The sequence below is a fragment of the Ochotona curzoniae genome, unplaced genomic scaffold (assembly GCF_017591425.1).
Source record: "Ochotona curzoniae isolate NIBS_2020 unplaced genomic scaffold, NIBS_Ocur_1.0 contig_883, whole genome shotgun sequence".
Taxonomy (NCBI): Eukaryota; Metazoa; Chordata; class Mammalia; order Lagomorpha; family Ochotonidae; genus Ochotona; species Ochotona curzoniae.
This window is the reverse complement of record NW_024466599.1, coordinates 22,813,702-22,839,472: the sequence shown is the minus strand read 5'-3', so window position 1 is coordinate 22,839,472 and position 25,771 is coordinate 22,813,702. Positions and strand designations below refer to the sequence as shown.

The 25,771-nt window shown below is 38.0% G+C and overlaps 1 protein-coding gene across 9 annotated transcripts in view; it reads right to left on the bottom strand.

Annotated features, from left to right (window-relative positions):
- BIRC6 (baculoviral IAP repeat containing 6) overlaps window positions 1-25,771 on the bottom strand; it is a 184,054-nt gene that overhangs the window by 61,917 nt on the left and 96,366 nt on the right. For all 9 annotated transcript variants that reach the window (XR_005885163.1, XM_040993044.1, XM_040993043.1 and 6 more), the window contains 17 exons: window positions 25,295-25,426; window positions 24,014-24,229; window positions 22,241-22,424; window positions 21,512-21,667; window positions 20,287-20,420; window positions 18,980-19,133; window positions 17,175-17,291; window positions 15,057-15,211; window positions 13,781-13,907; window positions 12,248-12,358; window positions 10,598-10,731; window positions 7,967-8,094; window positions 6,331-6,893; window positions 5,616-5,791; window positions 4,902-4,998; window positions 2,867-3,061; window positions 1,967-2,167 (listed from right to left, as the gene is read on the bottom strand). Coding sequence is in view for 8 of the 9 variants with exons in the window: in XM_040993044.1 (XP_040848978.1) it covers window positions 1,967-2,167; window positions 2,867-3,061; window positions 4,902-4,998; window positions 5,616-5,791; window positions 6,331-6,893; window positions 7,967-8,094; window positions 10,598-10,731; window positions 12,248-12,358; window positions 13,781-13,907; window positions 15,057-15,211; window positions 17,175-17,291; window positions 18,980-19,133; window positions 20,287-20,420; window positions 21,512-21,667; window positions 22,241-22,424; window positions 24,014-24,229; window positions 25,295-25,426 (2,980 nt within the window). In the remaining variant the exon portion in view is untranslated. The remainder of the gene's footprint in view (window positions 1-1,966; window positions 2,168-2,866; window positions 3,062-4,901; window positions 4,999-5,615; window positions 5,792-6,330; window positions 6,894-7,966; window positions 8,095-10,597; window positions 10,732-12,247; window positions 12,359-13,780; window positions 13,908-15,056; window positions 15,212-17,174; window positions 17,292-18,979; window positions 19,134-20,286; window positions 20,421-21,511; window positions 21,668-22,240; window positions 22,425-24,013; window positions 24,230-25,294; window positions 25,427-25,771) is intronic.

The window sequence follows — 25,771 nt, the reverse complement described above, 5'->3', positions numbered from 1 at the left end:
CAATTTTAGTAAATATTAAGAATTATATTGAAAGGGTTTGAGGAAGCTCAACAACTCAAACCTGTATCTTAACTTGTTTGTAAATACTTAGGAGGTTCCTGCTCCACTTTATCTATAGTTTGTAAAAATCTCAAATTATTTATTTTACAAAGTCACAACTAAATGTATTTAACCAATAACTAATCAGATTATAGCATTAAAATATAATTGCAATATTGTAATATGTTACCTGAACCTTTAAAATTGCACATAAACATTCAAAACATTATTGCAAAAAATACTTTAATTGAAAATTCCTCGGTCTGTTCCAACTGGGCTGCAGGAACGATGGTGTATATGAGGGCCAAGTCTGTGGTGGCTGCACCACAACATCCATTGGATTACGTAAGAGATAGGACCGCAGAAAGAACTGACCAGGAACTGCAACTACCAGTGCACATGCGGGCTCATGTGAGCAACAGACTGCGCTGGACCCTGTACCTCAAATGCAAGCTCATACAAAGCTCAGGTGTGGGATGATTTCAGAAGAGGTTTGTTTGGGGATTTCCCCAGCTGAACCACTCGATTAGGAGCTCCAACTATGGGGAGAACAGTAGAATCCTTGGTTTGTGCATGTTTCAGAACTGCACCTCATCAGTGGCTAAGACAAAGCAATAGAAGGTATGCCCAGATGCACAAACAGGATATGGCAGTACCATGGGAGCTGCAGAGGACATCTGGTACCATAGCAGAGAATGGAGGTCAGAACAAATTGGTCAACTACTCCAGCCAAGAGTTAACAGCAAACATCTGGGGAAATGGAGACTCTAAGGTGGACTATGTCAGCCAAAGGACTGGCAAGACCAATAGAATTTCAGAACTTCAAAAACCACTTGAGCATAACCCTCAGATCATACTCTACATTGGACCCTGGGATGACACTGTCCAATAAATCCTTCACCTTGAAAACAGTCATCTTTACTCTCAGATGGAATGCTTGGGTACTGAGGCAGTCGAGAAGCTGGGTGTGGCTTCACCCTTTCTGTCCCTCTTCTAGCAGATACAGGAAAAACAAAAAAAAAGAAAATCTGGAAACAATGATCTCAGCCATGTTCCCCTAATCCTTGACCCTCCCTATCCTAATCAACTATGTAAACATCATCAAAAGTAAAATTTTAAAAACTAAATTAAAGAAAATAAATCTTAACAACAGCAACAACAACAAAAAAAACAAGGAAAAAACTAATCACTTTAGAAAAGCAATTACATTACATTACAATGGCGACAGTAGGAGAGATACACAAATAGATCTACCCTAATATCACACTATAGGACCAGAACTAAAAAACATGCTACCAAAACAAAATAAAACAAAAATGTAACACCACCCAAGTACACATAAATAAAGTTACTTTGAGATAATTCAATAAGGTAATAAATCTAGAATGAAAGTAAAAGCAAAATAATGTATTTTTTAATCCCTTTGACTCAGGGTTTTCTCCTTCCACCACCTGCCCCCCAGACATCCCTCAAAGTGCTTTCCCCAATATTAGTACAATGGTATAGTCCTTCAGCAATAGTCACAAATCCATCATTCTGCTATTTAAGTGTATGCTGACATTGTGGGTAGAGACAACAGCAGAAAGTCCAACATCCTATCGTCAAAATTTAACAGTTTCACTGAGAGTTCATCTTTTATTCTAATCTAGAGATGTATACTGCAATGTAAGTTCACTGCATGGCATACTTGTCTCCATTATACAGTTCCTCCAAATGAATGAATGTATGTATATACACACTTGTTTATATACATATATATCCATTAATATGGTATTTTGCATGAAGGTTGCTATCTAGATAACGGTACAAGCCATGTCATTCTCAAACTATGCAATTTGGTAATCACTTGTGAGAATATCTTACGATATTTCTTTTTCAAAACTTTGCTAGTTACACTTTATTCCATGATGTATCTGCAAAATCTTACTTGCAAGAGATGCCAAATGCGGCTGGATATGTATCTCTTTGAGCAGCACCGCGGCAGGAAGGTGGATGGTAAGGTCACACCATGCCTCCTCTGGCAGAAAGATGTAGGACCAAGCCGCAGAGCGCGCTCTTCTATGGGGCGGCGTGGCCTGCAGAAGCACCTCTGCTGGCTGAGCAGTAGGACTGCTAGATGTGATCGTACCTGTGGAACACATTCCAAAAATGAAATGGACCCCAAAAGTTACAATGAAACATTAAGAATAATTCAAAGCATAATCACTAAACTGGAAAGGTTAGCCTAAAAACACAAACTTTCTATGTTAACAACTTAACAACCGAATCATGTTCCCAAAATATCAGAAAATGTAGTCAATTGGAAGGTGACAAATTTTAACTTCGATAAAATTTTTTCTCATGTAAAATACTGACTACAAATCTGACATTGTCATTCTCAACTGAATTCAACAAAACATAATGTCCAATAAATCCTTCACCTTGAAAATAGACATCTTTACTCTCAGATGGCAATGTTCATGAACTAGAAACATGAAAAGAAAAATATAAAAAAGTATATGGATTGCATAAAGAAATGATTTCCTAAGTTTAAAACTTTAAAAGAAAATACCATGAAAGGAAAAATCTCCTTCAGCTATATTAATGATCTAAAGGAAAATGGAAACATTTTCCAACTCTAACAGTGCGCTTCTATATAAACTCAGAAATAAAACATATTTAACCATCAGTTTAAACTGAGTAGTAAAAATGTTTGAAACGCAGCAGTGTAAAATCAACTTTAATTAATATGGTGATAATAAAATACAATTTATTTACCATAACTAATTTTGCTTCACAATAACTTTAACAATATTTAAAGAGCCATACCAATTAACACTTTTCTTACCAAGGGGTGCAAAGTTATGGATCCCTTCTGCATTATCAGGTTCAGAAGCCAGAATTCTTGTTTTCAAAGAGCTGTCAACAGCTTTGTTTGGGCCAGAATCAAGAAATTTCATAATGGTTGATACCATACTTCTTGCAGTGTTCACGATAGCCCTTGTACTAGTAACCATATTGTTGCAAATCAGCTGAACACCACCTAAACATACAAAGAACATTGATTGAAAATAATTCTCAGTAGAGGTTTTACTGAAAAAGAAGACTAAAAAACCAGGAGACAGCTAGGTGGCATAACCCTCTGAGGGAGGAGAGGCCCTGACTAGCCTGGGCACCAATGGTGCCAGGAGAATCCCTTGACCCACCATGGGGCACGCTCTGTTTACTTGGAAGATAGGCTTACAAAGGGCTGGCACAAGTTTGGGGTGGGGGGCGGAGGGCAGGCATCTGAGGGCTCATTATGCAGGAATTATGTAAGGAATGATTACTGAGTGACTTCCAAAGACAACATGAATGTGTTTACAGGTAAGTGAGGGGGCTGAGATCAGTGTGAAGGGGAAAACGTGAAGAGCTTTAAAGGTCACACCAAAATACCAGCATGCATGGGACACCTGAGCTGCGGTAGTTAACACTGACAAACACCGAGTACCACTGACAGGTACACACTAAAGCTAAGACTGGGGGCCTTACTTGGTGTGATTAGATTACAGTACCCAACAATGAGATGTGGAAGAGGGGACAGGTAATGTTAGGCTGGCCCATGATACTAACTAGCATACAAGATAATCAGACCTGGAACAGAATCTGTGTGGGGGAATGTGGGCTTACCCTTATGGAACTGCAATCTTTGCTGGCATGCACAAGATCTGTGGCTGGGAACTGACCTGGTCAGGGGGCTAAGGGGACACACCAGCTGGGTTGGTGCTCCCACTGGTGAGCACAGGGGCCTGGAATGGGGGAAGTGGTTTGGACTAGACATAGCTTAGTATACCTTGACATGGGTGTGGAATGGGTCTGGGGAGCGCCAGACTGAGGCAGATTCCAGCATCCACTGTTAGTTGGGAGGGTCTGTGTAAAACCTGTGCTAGGTCTCGGCTCTCGCTAAACCATGTGCTGGAAGTGGACCAGGTATGGCTGGACTGTAACTCGAAAGAGTAACAACTAGAATGGGTGTGGGCCAGCTGGGCAATGACACTGTATTTGCCAGCACAAGAGGTGGACTAAGTTAACCTGGGCCAAGCAGCCACCGCTGTGTACCAGATCTGCTCCTGGGAAGAGACCTGATACAGGAGCTTGGGAACTCCTTTGTTAGGATGCAGTCCTTGCAGCTGAGTGCAAGAACCAAGGCAAGGAGCAGTCCAGACCAAGCCAGGTTATGGGGGGGGGGGGGGGGTCTCACAGGGATGGTGGGGTCTGGGTAGCAGGTGCAGGCCCTTAAGTCCACCAGCAAGAACAGTTCTTCCTAAGTGGAAAAGATGGAGCAGTGGATGGCAGGGCCTGATGCACAAAGAGCATATGGCAGTATAATGGGACCTGCAGAGAACACCACAGCAGAGGAAGTAGAAAAGAAGAAATTGGACAACTACCCCAGCCAAAAGATGACAGCAAAAATCTGGTTGATGGTGAGTGCAAGGTCGACTATGTCAAGCAATCAACATTGGAAGGGTTTCCTCATCTTGGATCAGCAAGATCAAAAGCACTTTTGAACTACTGAAACCACTTAGGGAAGAACCCTGGCAGTGTGTACCATGTCGGGACACTGGGTAGACACAGGGAGGGTTTCCCCGATTCCCAGGTACTGGGGGAGCTGAGAGGCTGGGCCGATCTCCTAAAGGAGAAGGAAATGGAAAATTTGGAAACAATGGCCACACCCACCTTTATTCACCTTGATCCTTCCCTCCCTGATAACTTAGGTAAATATTTCCAATGAATAAAATTAAAGAAAAAGAGAGAGAATATAACATAATATCACTTGATTATATGTAAATGCTATTTTCTTCTTTTTTTTTTTTTTGTAAATGCTATTATCAAACTCATCTTACCCATATCATGGAATGCTTTCAACGCATCACTAGTATCCAATACTCTTAAAATGAACCACAATAATGGTTCAGATAACTGGCAGGTAGCAAGAGAACCCTAAAAAAAAATCATACACATCACTATGAATGTTTCTATAGATTATTACAGATTATGCTACAAATAAAATCTTCAATGAATGCAATATTCCTTTAAAGTTAAAAATGTTTATAGAACGACAGGTTTATGTACACTAAATACAAAATATCTGCCAAAATTGTCTGCCAAAATCCCTACTTGTGGCCTAGGAAAGCAGTCGAGGACGGCCCAAAGCTTTGGGACCCTGCACCTGCATGGGAGACACGGAAGAAGCTCCTGGCTTCAGATTGGCTCAACTCCAGCCACTGCGGCCACTTGGGGAGTGAACCATCAGATGGAAGGTCTTCCTCTCTGTCTCCCCTCCTCTCTGTATATCTGAATTTCCAATAAAAATAAATAAACCTTTTTTTGAAAAAAATTTTTATTGAAATATACTCTGAGATCAAAGTCCCTAGGCAATTTCTTTGCTATTTTAATATCACAGAATATACTTAAAGAAACTAAGACAGCCATGACATTACTGGGTTGCATAACCTTAGGTGCAAAGAAGTTGAATGAAACAGAATTACATACTCCCTGACTATACCCATATCTGCTACTTTTGCATTGTTGGAAAACTACTGAATTACTGCACTTACTTGTCTGCCCATATAGCCACAGGCCATGTAGGTCAAAATGGGTTGCAGCATCATGTGGACTGTCGAAGCTTTTTTACTAAGGGTTGTCAGTATGGTAAACAATCCATCCCCAACTGATATTGCATCTAATCCACCATGAAAATTTTCATGTTTGGTAAGATGTAATCCACTTGCCCCTAATTTAAATAAAATATTATACATTTTTCAAAATCCTATCTTTAAAAGTCACCAATAAATAAACAGAATACAATCCCAGAACTAAAGAATGATACACACACAATAGGTAAAAACACATATATACACCCTTAGCGATAAAATATCAATAACCATATATACAGCATCTTTGGAAGATACCCAAGATACATGAGATATTTATACTGTTCATAACAAAACTGGTATTCAACATAATCTGATTGTAATTTCTAAAATGTGAATACATATTACTGATTTCTGTAAAATTCAATGTCTTATCCTTCTCCATCTGAAACATTAGAAAGTATGACGTGAGTTTGATTTTTCACAAAATAAACACAAAGTTGCTTTGTTACCGTTTTCCAATAGATTTGAAATATGTTTTACAAAAAATACTGCACTTTAATTATAGTTCAAATCATGCAGTAAAAGAGTTCACTACTCAAACTCAGTTATAAGGCATATATGCTAAAGATAAATGTAGTACTGAAAACAATCTATACTGAATACTGTTAATACATACCAATGATCATTGCCATGGCACTGCTGTTACACAGACCCAGAGCAGACAGAATCTGGCTCATAATTTGTTGGTTGGCTAAGACCAGGTCAGCGACATGGGCAGGAGATCCTGGACTGCAGCTGCCACTTCCATTGACATCTTTGCCCCCTGAGACTTTTTCTTCATCTGACACACTATCTGTTGTATTGCTGGTCACAGACACTCTTGCACTGTATTCCCTGTTGCCTGAAAGGGGCAACTGAACTAAAATGTTAACAAGTTTTAACAAATCAAACATAAGTTGGTCTCTTGTCATTTCGCCACAAACTGCCTTTGCATCACCTGGACGGATGAGATTGGCAAAGAGTCCACCAAAGCATGCCCGAGCTCCCACGGAGCTGTCAGATCCACTTCTAGACATGACTTTGTCCGAGCAAGTGATATAGTGGTGTACCAAGAAGGTGACCGATTCTATTACAGCAGAAATAGTGCTAACTGAAACAACTTCAAAATTTTGCTCCAAAGTAAATTCTAACAGCTTCACTTGGGCATCTAGGGGTCCTTGTCCTGTCTGGAAGGCACCCCTGCAAAAAAGAACAGTTAAAACTGTTACTAAAACAAACACTGAAATAAAAACATAAATGCTCAGAAGTTCTGTTTCCATCTAAGATTAAAAAAAAAGCTGGAAAGATCATCAATCTCATGTTACCACCAAGAAAAAGTCCAATTACTTATAAAGTCATAATTTCTTTTTGTTATTCAATGAAAACCAAAAGAATGAAACTTAAGGAAACACAGGTACTTCTAAGGAGATGGTAGGGAACACCAGCTTTCCTGTGGCAGAATCTGGGGGAAAGGGAAGCAGGCACTATTGAAATGACAAGGAAAATTCACTTAAAATATTCATCTAGCTACTGCAGGCTGAGCACATGTTGGGATGACACATGTTAGAAACTGAGCCTGGTGCCTTTCCAGGCTCAAGTCCTATTTGTTTCACTTCCTGCTCTTCTCTGTAACTCTCCTTTTCAAGTAACTAAACAAACGTTAAAAAAAAATTTTTTTTTTCATTCTCAAAATTATTCCAGCATATTTTTAAATGGTTTTACAATTTATTTTCATTTAAGCTGAAAAGCAGAGAGACACAGATAAGCACCAACAGACTTCCACCAGCTGGTTTATTCCTCAAATGCCTACAACACTACGGGCTGACAGAATGTGAGGCCAGAAGCACAGAGTGTCACTTGGCTCTGGAATGCTTGCAGGGACCCATATATCTGAGGGCATGCATTAGCAGGAAGCTGCTGAGAAGCTGCATCAGGAATGAAGCAGGATTTCCAAGGGGATGAGACTATCAAAAAGGATGCTTTAACGGCAGCACCAAATGCCTGCCCCTTCCAAAACAATTTGAACAGCTTCAAAATAAACATCAACTAAAACTTACGTAATAACTACTAAGATCATTAAAACCAAGCCAAGTTGTGAATGACTGTATTCCTTTCAGATTACAGAATAGAGGACTTGAGAGTCATAAGAAGCAAAATGGAAACAATCAGGGAACACATTATAAATGCTTCCCCTGATTAATCCCTATGTCTCCCAAAACTCAGAGAATTACATTACTGTTCTGGTAAGCACATTTGAAAACACTGAAACTTACCTTTCTGTTGAAAGTATGTGAACTAATTTAAGCAAAAATTCACTGAATATTTGAGGACATGTTGAAGAAAGATGTACTTGTAATCTGGTAAGAAATTCTTGCATAGCTTGTGTAGCTGTTGGGCCAACCTAAAGAGACACATATATATCACTCATTTAAGAAGCATCAAGCTTAAATTCAAAAATTATACAATTGAACTTTTCATAAGAAGAAAAACATATTATCAAGAAAACAGTATTTCACAATCTGATATGTTTAAATTAGAAATTACATATTCAACTGTTAAGATTAATTCTAATTTATAATTTACACGACTTCATTAAAGATTTATTTATTTGAAATTCAGACTTTCTGAGAAAAAGAGAGCAGCTTTCCATCCCATGAGTCACTCTTCAAAGGGCAGCAACAGCAGCGACGGGGGCCAGGCGAAATCCAAGAGCCTGAAACGCCATCGCATTCTCCTGTGTGTGGCAAGAACCCAAGCACGGGGCCATTCCCTGCTGTTTTCCCAATGAACATACAACTGGATCAGAAGTGGAGCAGCCAGAACTCAAATCTGTGCTCATCTGGGACACTACTGTTTTTACAGACAGAGACTTTACCTGCTCTGCCACAACAAAGGACTCTAGATTATTCAAGTCATCACAGAAAACAATCTCCGGAATTACGCAAGAACATCTTTGTGTAAAGAACATATGCATAGATTTTTATAGAAAACCTAAATCACTATTCCCTTTCAAAACACTTAACTTCTAAAGGTCAAATAAAACAAAAGCAAGCACACAAAAAAGCTAACACTAAAAGATAAACCTTTGCAATGTGTAAAACACTGTTTTCCCGAATTTCTACTTTATCGTCAAAAAGAAATGAAAATGAAATCTAAACTAAACAACCTGAGGAATGTCAATTCTGCTTACTGAAATTAACATGCTTTATGCTAATTTGGTATGATGGGCAGATAATAAGTCTGAGGAGTACTGAAAAAAACATGACATTAATCCTCCAAACAATTATAATTTCTAATCTGAGCATAAAAATAGTAGAGTATAAAAAAATAACAGAAATGCTTGTTCTTACACAACTTTTCCCCTGCTTTTGAAACATAAACCAAACACAGGGAAAACTATTTCACACAGCAACATGTTCCCAGGCATGTTACCTTACCACTGACCAGTTGCATCATTTTAGAATTTGCTGTATCTTCTCTTAAATGTAAAATAGGAAGCCGAGAATTACTGATACACACAGCTTATGTGTAATTATCACTCAGTAACACCTTTGCATCCACCAGAAATCCTAATCCTATCAGCAGCTCCTACTGTTCTTTTTTTTTTTATTTTTGGTAAAGATTTATTTTTATTATTTTTTCATTGGAAAAGCGGATATACAGAGAGGAGAGACAGAGAGGAAGATCTTCCGTCCAATGATTCACTCCCCAAGTGAGCGCAACGGGCTGATACTATGCCGATCTGAAGCCAGGAACTCCTTCCAGGTATCCCACACGGGTGCAGGGTCCCAAAGCTTTGGGCCGTCCTCGACTGCTTTCCCGGGCCACAGGCAGGGAGCTGGAAGGGAAGTGGGGCTGCCGGGATAGAACGGGCGCCCATATGGGATCCTGGGCGTGCAAGGCGAGGACCTTAACCACTTGCGCCACCGCGCCGGGCCCAGCTCCTACTGTTACTTACCCTATCCTACTCATTTCATTATGACCTATAAAATTAAAGTGTATAAAATGACTACTGACTAAATGTATTCACCAGAATTGAAGTTTTATGAAGGCAGAGATTAATTCTTGGCAAATACCAGAAACTTCTTAAACGCTTACTAATAAGGAATACAATTATTTTGTATTATACAACCTAATTAGAAAGTGTCTAATGGCAAACAAATGCAAAAAAAAACCAGAAACTTGCAAGATAATGTTGAATAGCCACCATTTAAAAAAATTATACAAATATTAAATCTTATATGAAAATACAATAGAGCAGAAATATTTACACTGAGGTACTACAAACAGTAACAAATTTATGTGAAAGAAAGCTATAGTGAGAAACTCTTATAAACTTTGAATCATTTTGTTAAATAAAAATTAGTACTACAAAATGATTAGTCATCTTAAGAACAGAGCATAAATGACACATCTCTATTTCCTTCCTTCTCATTTTCCATCATACACTTTTGCTGTTGTTGAGGTTTCCCCACCTGCCCTCTCCTGTCCTTTTCCCCTGCTCCTTGACCCTTGTATTTTAAAATTATATAGGTCTTCAGTTGAAGTAACAACTCCAATATTCTGCTCTTTATACGTGTCGTGACACTGTACGTATAGGCAACGGTAGAGAATCTAGTATCTTATTGTCAAGGTCTATGTAACAGATTTATTGGGCTCTTACTTTGAAGTGCTTACCAAACTTTTTAATGAGTACTAACGTTTCTTAAACAATCAAAAATATATTGCAAAGGCATTTACCTACATCAAAACTTTTAATATTCTACTAAAAGATAATTACTAATTACTGTCACTGTAACAGCAAACATTTTATACAGATACTCAAAGATTATTATTAAATACTTTAATAGTAAAACTTTTCCTTTAAAAGCACTGTTTCAGATCACTAGTTGAAAGTATACTACCTGTGGACTGTGTTGATTTGTTCCATGTGGACTGGTACCAGAAAGAAATTTCACTAACACATGGATAAGGTTTGGATCGGAAACCAACAAATGTGCAGTACTTTCCTGAGTTCCAATAGCACTAGTGCATCCAGCTACAAAACAGTAAGGAAGGGTGAAGGGAGGAAAAAAAAAAACTCTTAAAATAAAAAGAAAATGAAACAGAACGCACATTTCAAAACAGTTTCATAAATTGCTCGAAATAACAGTTTTCGTTATGAGAGTTTCAATCTCTATTTTTTCTGCTGAACTTCTGTATTTTTCTTACCTACCATACACCTCATCCTGCCTTTTTCCTGTTTATGAAAACATTAATGTTTATTGTGCATTTTGCTCAGTATACAAAGAAATTGATTGTAAGACTTAATTAAACACATTATATACTTTGAACTAATATACAGGAAACAGCAGTTTTGTGAGCAGAATAAAAGTCTTAGCAGGCAAAACCTTTACTTAGTATCAGAGAGCAGTAGTTTTGATTCCAGTTTTGGAAAATAAATCCCAAATGAGAAAGAACAGTACTTTGATGTTAAACTCTATTAACACTTTCGTCAATGTGTCAGAGCCCGCTCTATAAAACCATCCATACATTGTTATAACCTCCAAATGAAATGCAGATTTATATTCACAAATGGCTAAAAGTTGCTTTCTAAAATAAACTTGAGGTTTTTACTTTACAAGACAGTCAAGAATACCAAATACAACCAATACAACCTCGACTTAAATGGGAAAACTAAAATCCATCAACACTACTTAATATGGTTTAGTATGTTTACACCACTGAAACATGTAAGGTCACGGGGGGGGGGGGGGGGGGGGGGCGGCAAAACAAAAGAAAAAAACAACCACTTTCAGGCCCCTTTTGAAGAAGGTTCATTATTATTTTACAACTTTAAATTTAAAAGGGGTGTTGGGGTAGGGTAACGCAAAAATTTCATACAGCATTAGAATCTGAAAAATGGTATTTGTAATCAGCAAGCATCTTTAAGATGGAGAAGGCAGGGCAGGTTTTTGTGCAGGTAAAGCCACTGTCTGTGATGTAGCCATTCCCCCTGTGGGTTCAGATCTGAGTTCCAGCTGCTCCATCGCCAATCCAGCACCCTGCTAATGGCTTGAGAAAGGCAGCAGCTGCTACCCATCTGGCAGACCTGGATGAAGCTCCTGGCTTTGGGCTGGCTCAGTCCTGGCTGATGCAGCCATATGTGGAGTGAAGTAGGGAATGGAGACTACCTCTCTCTTACTCCCGCCCTTGTTTGCCATACCTCACCCAATGCATCTGTAACCCTCAAAAAAATGAAGACAAGAAAAGAAAACTTGGGAATCTAGTCACATGTCTATGAACAGCACAAGTAAACTGCTGTTAAGTATGAAGATTTCTAAAAAGAACAGATAAGCTAAATACTTGGAAAATTTGACATTAAATGCTGAGATCAATTAGTTTCAATTTAATAATCAGTAAGAAGATACAAATATAACCTGAGCTTTCTCTAACAGTTTACACTAAAATAATTCAATCATTTTGCCGATGTTATTGCTTCTTAAAACCAAATTTTAAAAATCAAGATGGCTAACGCTTATGTCAGGGACTTAAATGAATATATTTGAACTTACAGTTAAGCTGCATGTTTGTCATGAGTGTTAGGCTATGAAGCACGAGGCACCACGTCCGAAGTAAAGTGTTGGGATACCAAGCAAGCACTGTGAGAAAGCTAGTTATTGATGCTATGCAGAAAAGAGAAACAGAAAACATTTTTACTCAAAAAAATATTTACAAAACTTAAAACCAAAAAAAATTCAAAAACAAGACAGCTATTCTTTAACTGAATTCACTAACTAGTATTCTCAAATAATGAAGCAGTTGCCCATTTAATTCAACTAAAACATTAAGAGTAGATAATATTTTGTGGCAAAGCTTAAGATTCAGCCCACAAGACATAAAATAACATAACAACATACATTTCTGTTGCTGTCCATACTATAGACCTTTCTATAGCTATATAACTTATGTGCTACTGGAAAGTATTAAGGTATATTGCAAGACATAGGACAGATTATATTAATCAAAGCCAATATAACTTCACAACAGAAACTGGGTAATAAGGAAAGCCCAAAAATGAAGCACTCATGGAGAAGGCAAATAATTTATTAAACATGTACAAATATGAAACGGGCATTTGGTCCTGCGTGTATGATGCCCACCTTGCACATGGGAGTGCCTGACACTGAGACCCATCTCTGCTCCCTATCCACTCCCCTGCTGACATGCCTGTAGGCAGCAAACGGGGGAAGTGGGGTTCTGAACACCCTTCTGAGGAACTGACGTGGAATTCCCAGATCCTGGCTTTGGTCTGGCCCTGACTACAGCCATTGGGGTGATTTGTGGAGTCAACTACAGGTGGAAGATCACTACATTTGTGTATATTTATGCATGTATGGTGTTGCCATTCATTATTTATATTTTTGAGTATTTACATTATATATATTATATGCTCTGTGTGTATATGTGTGTAGAGAGAATATAAAATGTATATATTAAGATATATATATTAAGATATATACATTTTAGGGGCAAATTTAACTGGAATCACGAACCAGTCTGTTCTATCACTAAGACAAATTTTCATAGCTGAGTAAGACAAGGGAGAAAGACTCAGGAATACTTAACTTTTCTTAACACTGTAGCAACACTTTAAGACAAGCTGTTTTCCTGCTGAAATATATATTTTACTTTCATACCTTACATCCATCAAGGGAAAAAGATAAGACAAATGCTATAGGAATTTAACTTTCCTTCTCCAGGAGACTAACCCTGGACTAATTCAGATTGGGGGAAGGGAAACACCACCTGCTGTAACAGAACAGTGAAAGCAGAGGAAACTTCAAGGAAATACAATGCAAAGAGTAAGAAAGCACTAACATTTCTGTTGCACACAGGCATAAAAGGCTTAGCAGACACTAGAGTAAAAGATTCTTCTGTTCTTTTTGCTAATACTAAGTCAGTTCATTTTTCAAAAGGTAGGGATGGCTTCCCTCACTAAAACAATGTAACCACAATGAGAATGATCTGGCATATTCAAATGTAACAACTGTCTTCTTAGCTTATTTGTAGTATACCAAGGATTTTTCCCTCCTAGTAAGTCTTACCTTGATTTAATGAAATTATAGGTACTCGATTAGCATTATATAAGAAAATGTCCGCTCCACTCTCCTTGTTTCCAGATGAGCTGGAATTTAAGCTCAATGTGAGCCACAACTGGAGAAGTGATTCCAACTGCAAAAGATAGATACTGACAGGTAAAAATGTATCTATTATCATTAAGAAACACTGTTTCAACAAAAATCTTTCATCTGAATCCTTATCCTGAATAAAAAAAATTCATTCATACAGGGGTTGGCACTGTGGTACAGCAAGTTAAGCTGTCGCCTATAATGTCAGCATGACATATGCGTGCTGATTTATGTCACAGCTGTTCCATTTCCAATCCAGCTCCCTATTAATGGTCTGAGAAAATGGCAGTACAAAATGGGCCACATGTTTATTAGGCCCCTGAACCCCTGTTAGAGTCCCAAAAGCAGCTCCTAACTCCTGCCATCAGCCTGGCCCAGCCTGGCCACTGTGGTCATTTGGAAAGGAAACCAGCAGACAGAAAACATTTCTGTGTAGCCTTGCCCTCTTTCTCTGTAACTCTGCCTTCAAAGTAAATAAATGAACATTTTATCCTATTAAATACCTTGCTAGTTACAACAATTCCGTTGACAAACCAACACATCCTCAAAGCTTAGATGAAACAAAATATGGCTCAACTCACTTACATAAATATTTATTATACATAATAACAGTTGGTTCAGGCCTTGAAATCGAATCAAATTTAGGGGTCAACATTGTTGTGTAGCAGGTTCAGATATTGCCTACCCAATATCTACCAGTTGGAGTCCCAAGTGCTCTATTTTCAATTCAGCTCCCACTAATGTGCCTGGGAAACAACACAAGATGGCCCACATATTTGGACCAATTCTCCTCACATGGGTGATTTGTTCTGCACTCCTGGCTTTGGCATGGCCAACCCTCAGCTATTACAGCCACTGCAGATAGAAGACAGAAGGTCTCTTTCTCCATCTCTTGTCCCACCCTTGTACTCTCAGCACTCTGCATTTCAAATCAATCTTAATAAAAGGAAAGAAATCAGATTTAGGAAGAACTATAATGCCACAGCTTAAAAATTTGAGTTTCAGGTGGCCCATAACTAAGGAACTGAAATCTTCAACTACCTCCAATATTCTTTCAAGGTTTAATAAGTAAAGCTAATAAATAAAGCTAAATAAGTAAAGTTTATTAGATTGAGAATGAGCCTCTCAATTAACTCCATCTTTTGTTGAGCTACAATAACATGTATAAATGTACCATTTCGCAAAGTCATACCTGGACATGATGGACTTGAAGCATGGAAAAAAGTTTGTTGAAACAAACATTCAACATTGGGATAGATGACAGCTGGACAATAAGTTGGTTGGTAGGGTTCACTGCTTGAAAACTTCCTAGAAGTGAATCATCAGTACCAGTGGGAGACTGTGATACTGGAAATCAAACATAAATATGATTTTACGTACACAGTTTCAGAAGATGTGTTACGTGGTAGGTTAAACAAACAAGTTGCACTACACTAGACTAGCTCAAATCTCTACAGCATTTAAAATTCTGTGTTTAGAATCATACTTGAAAGTCAAAAAGACCAGGGACTTTCAAATTCTGAAGATTCACTTAGCAGCAGAAAAGAATTTATAATAATTTTTATTCACGTTTTTCTTAATTAATCAAGGAATAACAAAAAGAGGGGTGTTATCTTAAAAACTATGGTAGTTTTATAATTATTTACTTTCTGATTGTTAATGCTGACTGTATATTATAATCAACCTTTTCTAACGCTCCAATGTCTCTGGTTCTGCATCAAACTAATCATACTGAGTACATATCATGAGGGACAGAGAAACACTGACAAATTCAGACAGATTTTTAATTTATGCACAGTATAACATGCAATAAGGGGACAATGTGGTGCAGAATAATCAAAATATAAATATTAAAAGCAGCATGTACCATTTCAACAGGGCATTCTAGTAAGTGCTTAGTCTGTGATGATGGGTAGACTGGGATCCTATAACACAGGTTACAGCATCACAAGATGGTAAGAAACAACACTAGTGGACCAAGATGAAGATTACCAAACATCCTCTTGTTTTTCTCCTTTGATTCTAGCGCCACAAACTAAATGAAGAGTGCAAACTGAAAGAATTCAATTTAACATACAGAAAAACAAAAACCTCACATTTCTCTTCTGACACAGGTTGTGAAATGCACTGCAGGGAGGAAAAAGAGAACTGGTCTTCTTAGCTAGCACCTATTATCTCTAACACTTTACTCACTCTAGCCCAGAAAAGATGGCATGATCTATAAACAGGTCAGAAAATTAAACTATAATTCTCTCCTCAGCCTGGATGAAAAGTAGAGCTTTCTGTAATTGTACTCCCCTGACACGTGGAGATCTACAAAGTCTAGCAGAATCTATCAAGTCAATGACTATAAACTGATACAGCCAAATTTAGCAAAGCATTCATGTCTGTAACACAGCCATGCCTATTGATTTATATATAACCAAAGGCTGCTTTCCAGCTGCTTCTTCAGAGTTGCCCTGGCTCAAAAACACATTATTGGAAGTCCTTCAGGGGAAAAAAAAAAAAGGTGTGATTTCCTTAAAAGCTCTCAGTCCTAGGATCACTTAGCAGGACCTCTAGGTTGTCTTTCCCATGCATCCCACATGTATCTCTTAGGATAATGAGCATTTCATTGCTTTTTAAAAATCTACTTTATTGGGGCCAGTGCAGTGGCATAGTAGCTTAAGACTCAACTTGTGGCACTGGCATATCACATGGGTGCCAGTTTGGGCCTGGCTATTCCACTGCCAATCCAGCTCCAGGTTTAATATGCCTAGGAAAGCAGCACAAAATAAATCAAATGCTTGGGCCCTTAAATCCACAGTAGAGACCAGGCAAAAGCTCCAAGATCCTGGCTTCGGACCAGTCCAGCTCCAGCTACGGTGGCCATTTCAATATTAAACCAGCACATAAAAGATCTCTCTCTCTGTAACTCTGCATACAAACCACCAAATTAAAGATCTCCTTCTCAAAATAAATCTTAAAAAAATAAAAAACCACTGTATCAAAAAACTGTAATGAAAAGAATTCACAGCTAACTAATCCCCAGTCTTCTTTAGGAATTTAACTAACTTCACAACAGCACAATTCATTTTGAACTACATTCAGAGCTCTATATGAGGTGTCTGGCCTGCTCTTCTCTCATGTTGATCATTTCACTGTTTTTGTTCTCAATATACTAATAACTTAGATGGGAAAGAAGTGATACATTCAGACTTACAATAGACTGGGAATTCTTGCACAAGTCCTTGCCTTGTCAAACAAACCCGAAAAGAATCAAGGAATAAATTACATGTAACAATTTCCTAAGCAGGCTAGTTTTACTTACAGGTAGGAGATGTATTTGTTAGTGCCTGTAAAATGGAATCTGCTTCCAGAGTTGACATCATTTTCAACATTAGTTCTGCCTGCTGTTCAAGACCAACTTCAAGGCGAGCATCCAAGGCTACAAAAACAATTGGATGGGAAGAGCACATTTGACCATTATTACTCATTTCTGTCCTGTGCAATAAAATGCTAACTTCTTGAAGGTACTAAGCAAAAACACCCCAGCAGAAAGTATCAGAGCTTGAGCAGGGCGAACACATCTGTGCAAGGTGGGTAGACAGAAGTCTGGCTATACAAAGAGAGGCAGGCAAAACATCAAGGGGAAAATAACAGAAGCCAATGCATTAAGGACAATGAGAGCCAGGTCTCTGTCAGAACTAAGCGATACAGCCCCTGAAAAGAGAAAGTAATACTCTATGGGGAGAGAAAAAAAAATACAGATGCAAATGTCCATGTACACACACACACACTCTCTCGCTCTCTGTCCATGTAAAGGGCATGGAAACAGCCACAAAAATCACAAGTGTTTCTAGCATCCAAATCCTGCTTTCTTAACCAGATCCCTTTAGCAATTAAAAAACACAAACAAGATTCTGAAATACTATACTGCTTTGACAAGTAGATATTTCTTATGCAGGGGAATGTAAAAGTAAATGAAGCATCACATTTTGCCCAAAAACAGCAAAGTACAAACATTAGAGTTAGGCAGCTCCTACTGGACAAACATGTGACAATTTAAACATTAAAATAAATAATGACAACACTATATTTAAGTATACTTAATGATGCTAAATGATACACACATGATTTAAATGATCAGTTGCACAGTACTCACACATAAGAATAAAAGATAAATTTCACAAAAGAACAAAGAAAATAAGAAATTGAATAAAAACATAAAAAACGAATGATAAATTATAACTCTCCACATAACTTAATTATGAATGCATAACTAAATGAATTAACAAGCTACTTCATTTTTTATACAATAAACTTGGTAAGAAACAAGAATATTTATATTGTTTCCAAATATTACTCTGCTTCCCAAAGCCTCAAATATTTTATTTTACAAAGGTTAAGAGAAAGTCAACAGTGGAAAACTTGGCACACACCTCCCTGAGTGATTAAAACTAACAGAATTAAATTTGGACAAATAAAAATCACAGATCATTTAGTAGTTTACAATCCATGTTTTTAATGCCAAGATGTACCTCAAACAGCATACAAAGGTAAACTGAGGGACATCCACTATACAAAATAGTCAAATATGCAACAGCATCAAGGACAGATAGCATAGAACAGCTGCAAACTGAACAACACTAAAGAGTTCTCAAACTGAAGTGCCAAGGCATTGATAGAGACCGGTTTCTGAGCAACGACCACCACTTGAACAGGATCTCAGTATGAGACAGTAGTTAAACATTCCGGATTTCAATGAAAGCTGACTCTTGATATGTTCATGTGTAATGTCTGGCTTTGTAAACTAAAGGCTGTAACTTAGAGTGAACAACAAACTCTCAAATAATTTGGGATAACAAACATTGTCTGCAGTGACTTGTAGCATTTTGTTAGACATGTAATAGCATGAAAGTCGTTAACGTTTTTAAAAATGTAGACTGCTTGACCTATTCTGTAGGACTAAAAAAAATGCAAAATCAAATTTCAACGTGGATTCATTCCATACTATGGCACAGCTTTAACACTGATAGCACACACCCAAGCTCAATTCCTCAAGGGACACAGTAGACACAAATTTAGAATTTTTTTAAGAGTAGCACATGTTTTAAGATATAGGTACACACTTACCCTGAGACACGGAAACACTAACTGTCTGTGATCCATTCTTTTCTGTGTTTGCTGGTGGCTTTGCTACAGGAATTCCCAGACCGCTAATGTAAGGGTTGTAGTTGTAGGTGCCATAATCAGCACCCCAGTAATCATACCACGTACTGCTTATTGGCTTAAAAATTAAACAAAAAAAGAGGAAAAAGCAAAAAAAAAAAATTGATTTATTTTTATCTTTTGACTGACACAGATTATTAGATATTCTCACCCTATTTTAAATCTCCAACTCATTTATTAGCTGCTTAAATTTTTATCTAAATTTGAAAGAATAAGAAAGAGAAACAGTCTGAGCACCTGTGCAACACTCCCTTAATGGCAGCAATGGCCAACTGTGATTGGGCTGGGTGATACTGAGATTCCTCTTGAGTGTAGGAAAAATCCAAGTACTTTGCACCACCACTGCAAATGAGGACTGTATGTGCAAGTAAACAGAGTCAAGAGGACAGCCAACAACTCAATCTGCGCGCTCTATAATGGCAAGCAGGCCTGCCAAAGGTTGGGCAAAGGCCAGCTTCTGTCACTTCTAATTTTAATGATTTATAAGAAGGGTTCAGGGCAGCTGGCGTTATGGTTTAATAGGTGATCCTTTATATTCATGTGTTGGCAACCCAATCCCAGCTGCTTAACATCTAATCCAGCTCCCTGCTTAAGGCCTGAGAAATTAGTGGAGGATGCTCCATGCCCTTAGATCCCTGCACCCATGTGGGAGATCCAGGCGGAGATTCCCAACTCTCAGCTTTGCCAGTGCAGCAATGTAGGCAGTGACGCAGTGGCTGGAAGATTTTTCTACATACCTATGTATCATCTTCTCTCAGTAAATCTGCGTCTTAAATTAAAATATATTTTTTTTAAAAAAAGAAAACATTCAAGAACATTTGATGCATTTTCTGCCAAATGAGCATCTGTAGTAAGTATCTACTATGAGTTAAAAGAACATTAAAGTATTACACAAAGCAGAGGACAAAAGGATAACCTGCAAAAAGCTCAGCCTGCACTGTTGGCATTCTGTAACTGCATTTCCAACTGCTCTTCAGTGGTTCTTATTGTTGTGAGATAATTATTGGTTCCTACATTACTATAAGTGGTGTAAGTTTTCTTCGCATTGCTGGACTTTTTTTAACTACTCTAATATCTGCAATGTACAACTTGAAGACCCCGAAAACTGACTTGTATTTGATGACAAACATGGACCTTTCCCTCTTCTAAGTGTATAAAGCAGAAAATGTGAGAAGAAATATTGTGAAGAATATTCTAATGTATCAAAATACCTTAAAAACTTTGGCTGCAAGAGGATCCTTTTCTAAATCAATATCTAACGGATCAATGTCTACTTCCATTAGATCTTGAAGTAACTCCAGGTCTATTTCTTTATCTTTTTCCAAAGAGGAGAGAGGAGGTGTACCTTAAAATAATTGAAAATTATTGTATTGGCAGAGTTTTACATAAAACTTACACTGATTATAGTAACCCAAAAGGTATTCTACTAACACACATGACACTTGCCTGCTGATGTGTTTTTAAAACTCTCTAACCATTTACACTGAGCAAATTAAAATATGCTAATGTGACACTCAACAGCACAAAAGAATTATACCACTGCAATTATATGTTCATTTCCTAAGAATAAAACATTATTAGCTCTTCTTGAATCAAAGGACATAAACTTCTTAAAAAGATTTATTTATTTGAAACTGGAAAGCGAGGGAGGAAGAAGAGAGAAAGAGAAAGAGAGAGAAACAGAGAATGTAAGAGATACATCTTCCAAGCACAGGTTCATTCTCAAAACAGTTACAAAGGCCAGGGCTGGTCAGTACTCAGGACCCTGGAGATCTATCTGGATTTTTCACCTGTAGGGCAGGGCCCAGGTTTCTGCCATCCTATGCTGTTTTTCCAGGTACATTAGCAAAGAACTGAATAAAAAGGTTCAGTCAAGACTTGAACCAGCACTCAGAAACGGGAAGCCAGAAGTGCAGGAGGCAGCTTTGCTCACTGCACCACAATGGAAGGCCCAAGTCTATAAACCCTGCTATGTAGAATACTCATTAATATGTTTGGAATAACATTATCCATTCAGTGACACTCTATGTGTCATTCATTATACAGTAGGTATCTTTTATGACAAATTTTACCCTTCATTAAAAGAGTAAAACAAAGGTTTCAACACTGATATCCTTTGTTAGGGTTACTCTATATACACATAAAAAGGAAATAAATTCACACACCAAGAGAAGACACAGGTTCAGAGAGGTGGAAGTACAATAAATTTAACTCCAGCATGGCACATACTAGCAGAGACACTGAGATCACGACAGGACCTGTTTCATGGCACAGCACACTAGACTCATCCCTGCAATGTTGGTATTCCACAGACGTTGCTTCTAATCCAGGCTGCTGCAATTCTGATATATCACCTTGCTGAAACGCCCAGCTAGGAAGCAGCAGCAGATGTCCCAGTCCCTGGGACCTGCCGACCACGCTAACATGAACACTTACCTGTTATGTCATGTGTCAAAGGCTCATCTATGGTTTCCAGCAACTGAACAGAAGACTGCTGCAGGGAGTCATCGGAGTCTCCAGCTGTTGCTCCAACATCCTCACTAACAGTTCCTTCTTCCATGGCCTCTGCAGCGACTGGAGCCAACAACTCTCCTACACATAAGCAAACAATCCTAATCACTTTAATAATAAATACACAGTCTTACAGATCACATTAAATCACATTTTTTCCTGTAGTTTAGAAAATAACAAAATACATGCTATCATAAGAGAAACCAAGGCAAATGAGATCTCACCTACTCAAAGGATGTTAGGATTCACTCATTATCTTTGAACATCAAAGACAGATGGTAAGCAGTAAAAAAGCCCAACATACGTAGATGCCATTATTATAATAATTTTATATGTTACCTTAATAAAAAAAATCTTACAAAGTATTTCTACTTTCCTTAAATGACAGATGCAGACTGAGAACAATGATCCCCTCAAGGCCACATAAGGAACCAGTAATGTTAACACACTGTTTACCAGAAATAAAACAGACTAGCCCAATCTCCAAGCCCATTAACAACCTCTTTAAGGAGATTTATCACAGGTCTCAACTAACTGTGACAATAAAGAAACCTTAAGTTTTTTAGAGGAATTATAAGTTCTTTAAAAGACTAACTCATGCAGCAGTGACAACCTAAATTCAACATATGGCGTGAAAAGTAAATCCTTACAAACCTGCTAAAATATCCTGCAGCATACAAGTTAAGGAATACTGAGCCCAAGCTCCACCCCAAGATATGTCGCCTCTGTTGAAGTCAGTTCCAACAAGAAGTAACAGTAGCCTTTCCAGCTGTGGTTCATTCACAATTTCACACAGATGAATAGTTGGCCTGGTGGCATTTGCAATTCGTGCAAGAACCTGAAATAGGTTTTAGGAAATCACAATCTGAAACAGCAATTACATTTTGTTTCAGAAGTCTAGGCTAAGTTGCTACTTGGGAAACCAGAATCCATGTGGGAGTGCTGATTTGCATGTCCACTACTCCTTGCTTCTGATCAAGTGCCTGGCTGGCCACGCTGCAGACCAGAATAGAGTTCCTGACTCCATACTTGGGCATGGCCTAGTCCTGAATGTTCCAAATATTATTTCGAGGGTGAGGCAACTGAAGGAAGATCTCTAATATCTGCTTTCATCTCATGACTCTGTTTGAAGTAAAATTAATCTTTAAGAAAAATGAGCAGGACTGGCATTGCAGCACTGCAGACTGCTGCCTCCCATACAGTCACCAGTTCAAATCCCAAATGCTCCACTACTGATCCAGCCAGCTGTACCCACATGGAAGACCAGAAGAAGCTCCTGAATATTGCTTTTAGTTAACCCAGCTCTAGCCATCACAGACATTTGGGGAGTGATCCAGCAGACTGAAGATCAATTGGGTCAATAAATCATTTTTAAAACAAGGAAAGAAAAGGAGTGGGAGAGAAGGGTAAAAGAAACAGAAATATAAAAGGAAAAAAAAATGACAACAACATTGCAATACAGTGGGTTGAGCTGGTACTTGTTAGAATAGCATCCGTATCTGGGTTCCAGGATGAATCCTGGTAGCCGGCTTCTGATCTAGCTTCCAGCTCATACACTTGGGAGAGCAGTGGGCAACAGTTCAGCTACTTTGTGACCCTGTCACTAATATGGGAGACAAGGACAGACACACAGAGTTCCCAATTTGACTCCTAGTTTCAGCACAGCCCAAGCTTTGGCTATTGCAACCACTTGGAGAGAGAACCAACAGAAAGGGAATGATCTCACTGTCCCTTCATTTGTTGCTCTATCTTAAAAAAAAAATTATAAAATAAAAAGAAAACCTAAAATTACATTAGCACTTCAGAAATATTTTAATAATTATGTTTGTTTTTAGTGATTAAATAATCACTAGACATGGAATGTCAAATAATGTAATATTAAAATATGACTAGAGGGCTAGCATTGAGATATAAGGTGAGCTGCTGCCTAAAACTCTAGTCCCACGCGGGTGCGGGCTGGAGTTCAGGTGCTCTAGCTCCCTGCTGAGATATGTGGGAGAGTAGCAAGACAGAAAAACATGTGGGAGACACAACTGGAGTTCCAGGCACCCGATTTGAGCCTAACTCATTCTGACTGCTGAATACATTTGGAGACATAAGCTCTCTCCCCTTTTTACTAACTACTGTGTCTTTAAAATACATATACCTGAAAAATTACTAACAATAATAATTTTTATAAATAGTGAATATACTGTAGGAAACCAGTCACTGTAAGAAGCACCTAATTAATATTTCATTTCAAAATACTGTCTTCAAGAGTGAAGCAAAAACTGTTCACTTTTTAAGCAACAAAAAATCAACTACAAAAATGGAAAGTTAAAAGATGCACTATTATTTTTAATAATCAAAATAATTTAATACTCCCTATTCTAAATTATTTTCTTACTCCATAAATCAGAACCTACAAAAGCCTAGTAATTTACTTACCTTACAAACAAAGAGTAAGAGGTCTGCATGACATGTAAAATCCATGGACAGGAGAAACAGAACAAGTTTCTGGACCACTGAAATACACCGTTCATGGGCCAGAGTAAATGGGAGTGGTTCTATCTCTGGGCTTTCTTTTGTGGTCGTAACTTCTGTATCTAAGTTAGAACGAGACCATTCTGCTGTCCGGCGTAAACGAATTAAATCCTTAAAATGCTGTACACAAAAGGTTATAGCATTAAAACCAATAAATACTTAAGAAAGATCTTTCAGTACAAACTTATTCCCTCAGTAAACATAAAATTTCTACAGAACAAAACCTGTAAATAAAGCACAAGCTTCAAAATGTAAGACGACGGGGCCAGTGCTGAAGAGCAGTGAGCTAAGCTGAGTGATGCTAAAGATGACCCATCTGCACACTGGTTAGACTCTCAGTTGCTCCACTTCTATTCCAGCCTCAGGCAAGGAAGCCTGGGAAGCACTTGGGGATGGCCCATCGGAGGCCCAACTGCCCACATAGAGACCTGCCTGGAGTTCTGAGCTGACGCCTTGGGCCACGACCAGACCAGGCAACTGTGGCTATCTGGAGAATAAGCTATCCAAGACTGATCAATCAAGCAAGCAGTCAATCTCTGCCCAGCTCATTCCTCTCTCTCTCTCTTCCTGACCCTCACTTCCAATTTTTCATTCTGATTCAAATCATTTTTTTTTAAAAAAAGGATGATTAAAAACTATATTAATTCACCTTACCTCTCATTTAGAATATGATACAGGAAATACAATAACATTTTAAAAGAGTGACATTCTACAGGATATTAGGCCAAATCTACCATTTTAAATAAGTATTACAGTATTTTCAACATAATTCATACTAAGTTGATGGTAAGGAATAAATACAAACTATAAATACAACCTCAAGCACTAAACCTCAACGAATGTCCTTTCAGAATCTAGCAGAGTATAATGCAATATTTGAAGAAACAATACCAAATGCATATCCATGGTTTCCTTTTATTTTTAATAGTGAAATTTAATCTACCTTAAAAGTTGCATACTGGAGAAAGCATCACTTACACACACCTCTCACAGTTCCTCTGGCTAAGTCTCTGTCCTTCACTCCCTGTCTAAGGTAGATTATTTTTTTCTGTTGACAAACAGGAAATAAAGTATCTAAATTTCCTAAATATTTTATTAAAGACAATTAAATTCTCAAGCAACTTAAAATACTGAAAGGGAAAGTGACTTTTCTAAGGAAATTGCATTACAATGTTTACATTATACCTTTGAAGTAGCTTGCTTTAGCTTTGCTTGCTCTACCAGGAGTTTATATGAGGATCCTTTGTTACTCTGTATTTTTTCTTTTTCCATCTGTTCCACCAAAGCCTTCTGTTTTGCTTTTAGCAGGTTAAGTTGCTTTAAAAAAAACAAAATATTTAACCTTAAAAGATGAAGACATGTATTATTCTCCTCACTGAATTCCTACATGACATTAATGGTATAAATATTCCCTGAAAGACTCAGTAATACAAATTTAACTGTGTTGCTGATTTGAAAGAAATCGGGAGCAAGTTTAAGCACAGCCATTAAAACACAGCTTGCGATATCCACATTTCAAATCACAATAGAGCAGAATCCTGCCTGCTCCACTTCAGGCTTCCTACTAAAGCACCAAGGAGGTAGCAGATGACTGTTCAAATACACTGATTCCTTAGATTCAAATACAAGGCCACAAAAGAGCTCCTGACTGGGGCCTGACCT